The sequence below is a fragment of the Protopterus annectens genome, chromosome 13.part0 (assembly GCF_019279795.1).
Source record: "Protopterus annectens isolate FY-2018-M chromosome 13.part0, PAN1.0, whole genome shotgun sequence".
NCBI classification, from domain to species: Eukaryota; Metazoa; Chordata; order Ceratodontiformes; family Protopteridae; genus Protopterus; species Protopterus annectens.
Genome location: NC_056747.1, coordinates 888654633 through 888667047, shown reverse-complemented (window position 1 = coordinate 888667047; position 12415 = coordinate 888654633). Strand labels below are relative to the sequence as shown.

Sequence of the window (12415 nt, the reverse complement as noted above, 5' to 3'; positions counted from 1 at the left end):
TGTGGTTATGTCATACAGACAACTGTGGTATGTGGTTTGCGCTCTTGCTGGCAACCTGGCACTGAGGGCCTTTTAGATTGCTTAACCCTGCCCATGGTGGCTGATGTGAGCACCTCAGGGGCACCCCGTGCTTCTTCCGTCTGCAGCACACACACATGCACACACACACACACACACAAATACATATGAGGACTGCTGGAGCTGGCTTGGGATCACCATGCCCCAACCCTTCAGCCATTGGTAATGGGAAAACCTCTGCTTGCACAGGAGTACTGGAGCCACCGTCTCCTTCCACCCAGGAGGGATGAGCCAGCATTAGCCACTCATCCCTCCCTGTCCCCCACACACACGGTCTCCGTGGCTTTTGAAGCACCCAAGCTGTTATTCAAACTTGGGTCATAGTCAAAGCTTAATACCCGTCAACAGAACCAGTTGCATGGCTATACTGCTTTGATCTCATTTACTGACATGTACCTTTTCCAGGAGAATCCACTTCCTTAATGGAACATTTTATTATACCAAGATTTGGAATTCACTTTTTAGTTATGCATGAGACCTTAGTTTACATTTTCTAAGTTTAGTTAAGTAATGAGAACATGGGGTCAATATTTGTTAGGCAGTCATGATCCTTTTTGAATAGTTAGTTACCGATAGAGAAAAATTAAAATATAAGACAGTTTTTCATACCATCCATATTTTTAACATAACAGAATGTGCCAGTGTGGTCATAGAGTGCTCATGGAGAAGATGTGCTAATGTCACAGGTATATATTTTAATCATTCTATTCCATAGAGGAACATTTCCTGAATCAGGGTATAGTTGAAATCAGTATTATTTCTACATCTGTACGAAGAAAAGATGATTGCCATTTACAGAACTCTTTAAAAGAAACATTAACCATCAAGATTAATTAACACTGAGAACACACAAGCCAAACAAATGGGAAATACATACAGCTAAACAAATACTATTGTTATAATTTGGTTCCACAGAAGAAAACTTCCTATGTCTAGGCACAGTTGAAATTAACATTTTCATTCCATTGTCTTTACCATTGAAGATATCCTTTTATTTCTCATAGTGAATTCCATCAGTAGGCATTGATCAGCAAGTTAGATTATCAAATAACGAGAACTATGTTACGTAGACAAAGAGAAGAAACCACTTTAGTGACATGCATACCTTTCAACCTCTTAGCACAACAAATCTGGACAGAGCCTAAAATAATGTGTAGACCCCAAAATAGGGACAGATTTTAAGTACTGCTCTTATAGACTTAGAAAGTTGTTAGAATAACAGAATTTGTTTTAGCATACATTTTCTGAAGGAAATGAAGTCTGAAACTCAAATGTATGACATTATTTAGTTATTTCAGCCCTCAGTGATATGCCAGAAATCCAAACATTTTATGAGGAATAGAATGGTGACATAGCTGGACAAACATTACTTGTGTATTGCTGATTTCAGTTGTAACTGCAACCATGCAATGATCCTCTGTTTACAGTTCGGTTTTGGCATCTTAGGATGTCAGCCATTGTTACATGCCAACTGCTGCTACCTTTCATTTGACAATTTTCTTAGCTATTTTTGAAAACCATTTAGTGCCTTGAGGATGTATAAATATGCTTTCCTTTTGCATTGAATCACAAACTGGACAGATAACCTTAAAGCACCAGTAAGCCCAAGAATGCTATGCTTAGTAGTAGTTGACGTTATCATTTGTATTAACTCCTTAAGTTAAAGCCACACTAGAGATACTTTATCTCAGCAAAACGACAACTGCATTTGCAGCTTCTGAAGTAGGCCATTGAGTCACCACACTGTAAATGTTGTAAATCTTGATCATGGTATACATAGCATCACTGACTAGATTAAATGTTTATAGTCTATGCTTGATTTCAAAGTGCACGTGTCATAGTTGTGTTCTCCTGTGTTGTTGCAGAGATAATTCTTTGTTAGTACAGTATGTATTCCATATTTTTATTTATCTTCCTTAGTGTATTTTAAAACTGCTTGCAAAAGATGTGTAATCTTGTCTGGAGCGGTATTATTTCATGGCCATACTATGACCAATATACCAAAAGCTTCTAAATTGTTTGTTTTTTCTTTGGCTTAGACGCTTCTGCAACATCTGACTTCAAAATTAATTGTTTCACTTCAAAAAATAAGCTCCTGTGAAAAACATATTGCTGTATCTACTGTTCTACACTGTAACAACTGCATTTAAAGATTTAATTAAAAGCATTTTTATTTCCAATGTGTTAACCGGGTAGGTGCATTGGTCATTGGACCCTTTTCAGGCACGACCCAGGCCAAATAGATAATGAAACAGAATTAAAATGTGTCCATGTGTATATAGTCGATACAAAAATAAAGTTGAGTTCATAGAATATGGTACAATAATTATTCTGGTACAACCTGTATAACAAGTCATTGTAAGTAGAATCATTAATTTGTTGAGTTGCACCGAACAGTGTCAACAAAAATATCATTGGTGAGTAGTTGAGCTGAGAATGCTTAAACTGTACTTTAAGGAATACAGAAGTCTTAACTAATTGGATACCAGAAGTATTTAGGAATGAGAAAAAATTGAACTAAAGTGGTTAAAACTGTAAGGTTACCTTTGGTCTGTGTAATGCACTTAAAATCCATACTATCTTCTAGAGATAAGAGGTATGCGTGTGTGTTGGTGGGTTCCTTTAAGTCATTCTCCTTTTGCAGGTCATCATTCATTCTTACAGTGTGCTGCAGTTTCTTATGGGTTATGACCTTCTCTTCATGCCTTCAGTCTCTAACAAGGGAACATCTTTTGTGTTAAGCCCTTACTTTATTAACTCTTTCCAGATGCATCTGATGGCAGGATAGGTATAACTCCTAGTACAAATGGTTTCTTTGCAAATTTTTTTTTGTCCTTACACTTCCTTTTTTTCATTGGAGAAGTCGCCAGAACCACCTTTCCAGTATTGTGGGTTGAGGATTTCTATACAGGGTTTAGATGGCCTACTACTGGGTTGACTTCTATTTGGTTGATCATTAATCCCCCCATATCCCATTTCCGTAGTGTTATCTTATCCTGTACTTCTTGTCAAGTAACTTGACTAGTAAGCTTGCTTTTTTGATTGGCTACAGTGTTCTGCTTCTCTCTTCCCCATGGAGTGTGACCATGGAGTTAGTATGTTAAAGTAAGGGAGATGGGGGATGTCATAGTTCTGTTAGAGTGCAAAATGTCTCCCCTCCTTGCACATAAGTTCATTGTTTTGTGAGGTTTAAGAGTTTTTGGGAGGTGGTTCCAATTTTTTTTTTTGACTGATGAAGTTAATGCGCAGCTAGTTGGACATCATCTTAATGTAGTGGATCTGCAAAGAAGATGGCCATGCGGTATGTTTTTTTTTTTCCCCCTTTGACATAGACTACCAACCAGAAGTTTTCAAATTCTGCAAGCATTTTATGAAAATGTCAACACAGAGAATTTTAGTATGGGAATCAGGAAAATTGTCTGTAGAACCATAATTCCTCTACCGTGGCAGTGGATGAAGCATAATTCTTCTACCTTCTCGGGTAATAAAAAAGTACATTACTAGTTGTTTAGGGAGCATTTAAAGATGACCATCTGAAGCAAGTCCATTTATTTAATAGAAAGTGTTGCTGTTTTTCTTATCTAATTTCTTCAAGTTGTGTCTGTCACAATGAAGTACTCTTAATCAGTGGTCACAGTGCCACCCTTTTACACTGTGATGCCCCAGTTCCCTGCTTTTCCCCACCAAAAGAGAAGTTACTGGCCTTCATAATTTTGGTGGGTCATGGACTTCCATTTTCTTCTTTTGTCAACCTCTATGTATAGAATTATTTGGTAGTCCTAAACAGTCATGAACAGACATTTAACTATGGTGTGCAAATTGTAAACAAGCATATTAACAGTGTTTGGCAGTTTATCCTTTAGGGAGATAAGGTCCCTTTTTCATATTGTTAGCAGCCTGTCCGAGGCATTGAGAGTAACCCAAAGTTTATATTTTGGTGTCTGTAGCCTTAGCTAGTGAAAATTTTGGAAACAACTCTTCCTCTGTCTTGTTATGCATTATATTCTGAATGAGGGGCTAATAACAGTGAGTGACCCTTTTTTATTGCACATTTCTGCTGCAAATCTCTGGATTTTGGGGTAGATAAAGACCTTGTATTCCAGGAATACCTGCTTCATTTCCTAGTATGAGCTTTTCTAAAATTGGAGAAGATGATGAGGCTGTTGGTTTTTATGGGATAAATCCTAGAGCATCTGGATTTTTCAGACCTCAAGTGCAATGAAATGTATTCATGATATATTGCTAAAAGAAATACTTAATACTACATAATCATCAGAGATTGTTCCAGTCTTACCATACAGGCAGCTGTAAAGTACCTCCAGCATCCATTTGCTGCTTCTGTAGTATCCTGTGTAATTCATTAACAACCAAAGTATGCAGACATCTTAGTGATCCATATCTCTAGTGTTCTAGCATTTGGACCTCTTGAGAACAAAAGGATATGTTCCCTGTCTGCTGTCTGCTTTTGGTGTTCTATACTTGCTACTTTTTTAAAGGAAACAGGACCTTTACTGGGAAAAATCCCTGATGATGACAAGATCAGCTAATGTAAGTTATGGCATGGCTGACTGCATCTGTTGGTGTAGCCCTTAATGACCATCTCTGAAATGACTGTTGTCCAGAGTTGTATATTAAATTAGGAAATGACCACACCAACCAGGAAATTGCTTCACCACAAAAATGAACCGCACAGCAACAGCCACTGAAAAAAATGATTTATTCCTCTAGCGCCTCGGCAACAGTAAGCCGAGGTGCTGGAGGAATAAATTCTTTTTTTCAATGGCTGTTGCTGTGCGGTTCGTTTTTGTATATTAAATTAACCTACACCATGTTGCTCAGTGATATATCTGTCTCAGGGTGCCATTCTTTTCATCTTAGCTGAGCAAAAAAAATTGCATTGTCCTTTTCCTGACCCAGATCTCTTAAGTCATGAAAGTAAAGAAAAACCTCACTGAGTAAGAAACATAACAGAAAATTCATCCCAGCCTTGTTTTACCCTTGTTAAGAACTGATGAATTGCTATCAATCAAATTATAAGTTCCAGAAGAGAAACTTGTGAAAAGAAACAACCTTGGCAGAACCAGACATGTATGCAGACCAGTAAGGCATCCCTCCATCAGAAACAGATGATCCCACTTCTACATCTTCATTAGCTGTGTGCTTGAAACTGTATTACACCACAACCAGATAAGGAGAACTTGCCTTCAATGTGCAACAGTGGAGACCCATCTGTTAATATGCCTGGATGCAGCATCAGCTCTCACCAGGGTATGCTATTGATCCCTCCATCCTCCAAGCTACCTTCCAAAGTTCCATCCCTTTGTGATAGTTAGCCATATTAATTTAAAAGACTGTTACTTTAGTAGAAAGTTGCTACTGAGAATGTGCCCCAGAATAACTGTATTGGATGTTATTTTTCTTTCTGGTCGTAGAATAGTAGAGAACCTCAGTATCCTTCTCAGGTTTTTGTGGTATGCAGAATACTTAGGTAGATGACTGTCGAGTTGTGGCTTCCTTATAACACAGACATTGGTTTGGTACTTGATACATTTGGGACTTTTCTCTCGCCTCATTTTGATTTGTCTACCAAGCAAATGGTTTCTGAGTTTTGTCAGATGCAGAAAATTTTAATTTATGAACATTACGCTTTGAAATATCTTAATCCATGTGTTTATTTACTAAAGGTTTAAAGGGCTATTGCAGATGCTTTCAAGAAGAGAAGGCACCCTAACTATCATCTGCTAGAATAAATCATTCTCAGTACCTCACTCCTAAGGTATTCTTTCTAGTCTGTCCCAAGTGCTGGACTCTATTCATCATCAAATAGTCTTGGTCTGTATGACCAAGTTCTCATTCAGGATGTTATAGTTGTTTTTATTGGATTAATGGTAAATTAAGTGCAGTGCAGAGTTTTCATTTCACCAGGTGGGATCCAATTCATCCTGTATTTAACACAGTTCCTTATGTTTGAGAGCACTTAAATTAGCAGGTCTGTTTTCGTACTTGGCATCTTTGATGACTAGGAAGAGGACAAAAGTTTCTTAGATCATTTGGCCAGTTATTAAGTTCTCACTTGCTACTTTTATTTTGGATTGTGGTTTTAAAGTAGTGAGGAAGAGCTCCCTGAATGTATACGTATGCATATGACATTGCAAGGAATTTAGAAAGTGTCAAGTCCTACAGGAAGCTACCAGAGAAATGCCATCTAATTTGGATGTTCTAATGAAAGCCTAAGGACTTGCTGACTGAGATGCTATTTGAACATCTTTGGCTGTGTATATGCAATTTTTTTGTCAGTGTCATCATCAAGGGACAATTCGGTCATCTGAATCAGTGCAGCTGCCTGTAAGCCTTGTTTCTTCTTTTGTCCATGACAACACTGTAGAGAACCTGGTATATATCACCTGAGCCAGGATCGCCAGACTCTCAGCTACTAGCAAAGTTTTTCCTGCAGGAGAGGAACAGGCAGTAGACTCACCTGTGCTGCTCTTAGAAGTGAGCTTTGTACAGGATAGAACCTCCACCCCAATCCCTGGAAACATGGCAGTGTTGCTTAATGCTTAGTAACCTTGCTGAACAATGAGATGTAGACACTGGGAGCAGTCCTGCATCCACCAGGCCCAAGGACAAACTTGCAACAAGTCCTGACCAATCACTCAGCCTACCCACACTCTGCTTTGATTTTCAGCAGCACTAGGTGATTGGCTCCACCCCACTAACATGTTGTTCATTATCCTCCCTTTGCCAGCTACATCAAGCACCTAAACCGGTAATCACAGTTTAGTTGCCTGGGTTGTAGGAATGGTTTTCTCCTTTATGCTATCGGAGCTGGCCCAGTCTTTAATTTTACATGATTTAGTGTGTGCGTTATTCCTGCTTGTTGCAAAATGACTATTGTTCTGCTGCTCAACAGGTTTCCATTTGGAACAAGAAAAACATGAAAGTGTAAATTTCTTAGGTCTTGATTACTATTGTGAAAGATAGAATTTGGGAGTTAAGGTGATTCATTGCTGTAGTTGTTTACTTTTGCCTTTTACAGGTATGATCTGCTGAATAATTTGACATTTAATAAGGATATATCCTGTTCAAATCAGTTGTCTTCTGGTGGTGGTGGTGGTGGTGGAAGTATGCTTAAGTCTGGAGCATCTTGTATAGGAGGTGGTGGCGGGGAAGGAAGACCAGTTTCTGAATCACAGATTTGTAGTTCTTGTGAGGGTGAAAGCACTGGCTTTACAGCTGACTCACCTTTGGCAACAGGAATGATAGGGATGATTGGTTGTGGTGGTGGGGGAGGTAACACTGATGGAACAAGTTCCTTCTCTTCTAGTGTAGGAATTGAAGGGGTGTCTACTTTATTTGGCAAAGTAAGTTTTGCAGCTTTTTCTCCTCCTTTCGTTTCCACTTTATTTTCATCTATGACTATGTGCTCATTAGATAACTTAGTGGGAGTTTCAGTTATTTGTTGCATCTGCAAGGTGAAATCAACTGGCATTGGCTTTTTATGACTGAATTTGCGAGGCAGAAATGTAGCAAGTGTGCTCTGTATTACTGTTTGCCTGTTTCCTTTTTCATCATCAGCTGGCCGTGTTTCAATTTGTCCATCTGCAAAAGGAGAAGTTCCTGCCCAGTTTGGATCTGTGACTGTTTTTTTCATTAAGCACTTGAGAATTCCTATTACAGATATGATTATTATTGTAGTAATTAAGATCAGTCCAATGCACAGTCCCATTATCCAACCGATCTTAGGTTTTGGTTTTTTAGTAGGCCTTACATTTTCTCCATGTTTTGCAGTTTGCAGAGTTGTACTTGAAGGATTGGACTGCACTGATGCTTTTGGTTTATCAGTAGGTTTTAGTGGGACTGTTGTTGCATTAGGTAATTCTGAAGGTAGCATTCCTTTAGTAGGTTGCCAAGACTGGGTCATTGTAATAGCTGGTTGTGTTGATGACAGTACTGTAGTAGTGGATTGTGTCGCTGGTGATGTGTTAGTAGTTGGCTGCAAAGATAAGGGCATTTCAGTTGTGTATTCTTGAGAGAACATTTGAGGCAATAAAGAAGCTTCATCATTTGCTGTTTTTTGAGAAGCCATGGTTGTATTTCTGAGATGAGTTACCACTGTTGTTTCAGTACTTACTGGTGAAAAGGAAGATATGTCATTTCTCAAGTACTGATGAGATGTAGTTCCATCATTTAGCTGCTCAAACTGACTTGTACTGTGTGGGTTTGTGCTTTGACCATACAGTAGCTTGTCTGTAGTTGTAGTTCCTGCTTGCTTTCTTAGGTTACTTGGAGATGTTGAAACAGTAAATGTGGGATTGTCTTCTTCGGATGTACTGTTTAGGGCTTTAACACTGGTGAGTAAGGCTTGAGTGGAAGTAGTTTCTTCACTAGTCATTTCTCCCAGTATTTTTCCACATGAAAGTAGCAGCATAGTACTGTAGAGGTTTTGCAGCATCATCTTGTTATGGATCATTTTTCATTAAGATAAGTATATATTTTCCTAGAAAAAAAATAAAAAAATTGGCAAGGTATTACATTTAGGTTAATTGTGACTGTTCATATACAAATGGCTACTTTAAGCTGGTGATCACTGTGATGTGAAATTTAACAGTTACTTGAATCTACGTACTTTTGTCACTCAGTTGTATAAGCTGTTTCTTTACTGAGAGTGTTGGTTGGTGATAAAAAGAGAGTTTGAGACTGAACGGATCATTCCATGGAACAAAAATGGTTTTGGAGAGGGGAGTAAGTCATGCTTCTGCTTTTGTAAATCTCATCTAAACTTAGAAATAATTTCAAAAGCAAGCTCCTGTTTTGATTCACATCCTAAATGGCTGTTGACTAAAATACCAACTAACACTAGCTAACTTCTCTGCTCCATAATAAAATCCAAAATCTAGTACACAACATATCCTCTGCACCTATACAAAAAACACATTATCAGTGCTTACTTTAACCTTATCGTCCTTCTTCACAGTAATGAATGTATCTACCTCAGAATTCCTAGCTGACTTTAGTGTCACTCAACTGGTACAACACCCTACCCCCCGATGAATCTTTTAAACTTCTCATCAACTATCTTCTTGACATTGTTATTACCAACAGTCCATCAAGTGTGAGCAGACTCCCCATTCACATAAAACAAAGTTCATTCTTGTCCATATTCAAGTGCATCTTTGATCTGTGGATGGGAAACAGAAAATTTAACCTGGGTCTGCCCCCTGTACTACTAATGCACAGAGGCAGCTCTTAAATGTGTTATCCCATGCAAGAGTCCCCTCAAATTATCTGTGGTATGATCCCAATTATTCTCATTAGGGGTAATGTATAAATATTGACCATGAGATGGGTAAGGCCAATCTGGAACCAAATAGGATGTATTATTTTGAGTACAAAAGGGGAAATTAGCTAGGCTTAAAATGGCCTGCAAGGGCAGCTAGCCTAAAACTTACCCATGAAGTGTCTCATAGCTTATGGCTCATACTCCTTCAATATGACTGGTTCAGTCAATTTCCAAATACATAAAATTATTTTCTTCAAACCTAAAAAGCAATCTAATATTAAGATCGAATTTCACTTCTTCTCCTTCAACTCGTCACACATTCTTAACCTCAAGACCCTAAGACAGCTACAGAGACTGTAACTGGACACCTGCTAAATATCCAACATACATTTTCCCCCATAATCTCCAGGCTGTCCAAACCTAGTAATAATCAGTGTCTAACATGAGTTAAAAGCCCATGTAGAGCCAAGCAATGGAACATGGCAGACATGGAAACATGAACCTTCACTTAGCACTAGGATGCACTACACTTAACTTAAAAATCTTGCTAAACAAGCTGTATGGCTGCATAATGTTAACCTGACAACATAACAAAATACACTCCTGCACAAACCTAAACCTTTCTGGAAATAAGTTAGCCATCTAATAGACAGATAGATTTCTACAGGCCAAACAAACCCCTACTCCAAACATTGTGCAGGTGACTTCCTTAATGAATTTAGAAACCTCCATACATTATCCCTTAGAAACTGTCAGCCTCTTCATGGCACACCCCTTCATCCACCATGTATCCAACAGTTTTACCTTAAATTAATATATTACAGAGACATTTGACCTCTCCTCAATCAGATCCTTTTTGAGGTACCCAGTGGCTCAAATGGTCTATCTCCCGGTTTATTTACCAACTCTCTGTCTCACTCCTGGTATTATAACAGACATTTAAAAGTCAGCTGTAGTTGCGTTTGCCTAAGTAATCCAACCTTACTAACTCCTACCCATACTAGGTAAAATACTCAACAACAAAAAAAAAGGTACTCTATATATTTCTTTTACAGAAGATTAGCCATTGCAACTTCCAGTCTTCAAAACAACATGACTTCTGGGTAGGCTGCAGTGCTGTGACTATACTCTGTTAGGTGAGATTTTTAGAATATAGGGACCTTGTAAACTATATGTTTGGCATTGACGTTAGCCCTGAAGTAATTCCTTGTTACCAGGACTTACCTGATTGTCTTGTCTGTGTAAAGTAGGATCCTCCACCACAAAGATCCCTGCATGAAAGGAAGTTGCTATGGCTCAGTATTAGCCTCTTGAGAATTTCCATGTTTATTAACAATTTTCATTATGATTTTCCTGATGTGTATGCTAATCTGTGGATGATGTGATCCTTTTACACTCGTCGCACTTTCATCTCTGACATGACCTGCAAACCAACTTGCTTTCACTCCTAGACTAGATAAACAACAGAAGACTACGCTTCAATGTATTACAAACTTAAAACTATACTCTGTTGTTAAGCAAACATTTTGTAAAATCAGCATGTCCCTACATTTTAGGGATTTTAAATACCTAAAAATATGACTATATCCATTCCTTAACTTTTACATCCACAGTGGGAATACTAGAAAGAAAAGTAACTCTTAATCATTCCAGCCATCCATCCACAACCCCTTTTCCCATTTTTGCATATGGGGCTGGGGTGTTATTTCAACAGTAACAATCATCTATAGCAAAGGTTTATACTGCTGGGTGGCTAGCCCTACCACTATAATTCTTCCATCCACATACTCGCACCTATGGCAAATTTAGAGTGTCCAGTCCACCTACTGCATGTCTTTGGAATGTGTGAGGAAACCCACATGAACACAGGGAGGCCATGCTGACTCCGCAAAAGGTTCCCCAGCCGAGGATTGAACCAGGAAACCTCTTGCTGTGAGGCGACAACACCATTCTCTGCACTACTACCTCTTATTCTGGGCCAGAAAACATCCAATTTTTTGTCTCATATGCAGCATGATCAGCCATTGCAAAGGAGTCTTACTGTGATAATTAGAATTTGGCCTGCCATTCCACTCATCTCTGTGGCCTCCGAACAAAGCAGCAAAGTCACTGAAACTGTCTCCAGCAAAATTGGAAGAGTCATTAAACACTTTCCCAGATATGAACACCACTGCTAAACCATTGAAAAAGCCAAGTGGTTACCAGTCAAACAGCGAGTTGACATCATCTTGGGCTCCCAATTAATTAGTCTTGGCAACAAACTCCTTCTCTTCCCTACCAGCTTAACTGTCCCCAAAAACACCCACCTAAAATCTAAGAAATTAAGTCACACCCTTGCCCACTATACACGCGCCAGTAACCGAACTTCACTGTGGTAATCACAGCTTCTTAACCCTTGCAGCCATACTGTGGGAATCACTCCCACCTCTTCTCAGATGTTCCTTCATACTGCATGTAGCATTCCCAACTTAAACATCTTAAGAAAGTAAAATGTAATTACCTTAAGTCAGATTAAATAACCTAACATGGTCTGCTTCCCTCTACCTTTACTTCACTACAGTCTAATGTGCTACTTTAACATCTGTATGTCAGACTCACACTTGCATCCAGTACCACAGAGCAACATAATGCAAATCCATTTTAATTATCTAGTCACATACTTTCATCTTTGCTGTTGTTTTTTTTTTGTAAATATGTATATACATAACGTTGTACCGGTTTCTATGCGTTTTGTACATAATCAGTATTTATGACTTTTACTGCATGCATAACCGTATCTTTAAAATTAGAAAAAAACATTTCTGTCTACATGTAATGATAATTTTCCTTGTATGCTTCCAGGCTGAGACTGAGTTGGTCATTTTTTATCAGTGTTGCATGCTAGTTAAATTCAAATAAATAAAAAGTATATAGAATCAATGTATTTAATCAAGTCAAGTAATATACACCTGTGCTTGGTGTTGATGCCCGGCTTCAGTGTGTTGATTCAAACCACTCTTTACTAGTAGATTGAACTATTGACAGTTAAAGATACTTCTCTGTCAAAAATGCATG

At 38.5% G+C, this 12415-nt stretch overlaps 2 protein-coding genes across 2 annotated transcripts in view; one reads left to right on the top strand and one right to left on the bottom strand.

The window, feature by feature from the left end:
• Positions 1-12415, top strand: part of NF1 (neurofibromin 1) — a 5218972-nt gene that overhangs the window by 3719238 nt on the left and 1487319 nt on the right. The window lies entirely within an intron of this gene.
• EVI2B (ecotropic viral integration site 2B) overlaps positions 3262-12415 on the bottom strand; it is a 36773-nt gene continuing 27619 nt past the window's right edge. Inside the window, exon 2 of the mRNA XM_044054640.1 lies at positions 3262-8578. Within this exon, the coding sequence (XP_043910575.1) occupies positions 7169-8551 (1383 nt within the window). The 5' untranslated portion in view covers positions 8552-8578 and the 3' untranslated portion in view covers positions 3262-7168. The remainder of the gene's footprint in view (positions 8579-12415) is intronic.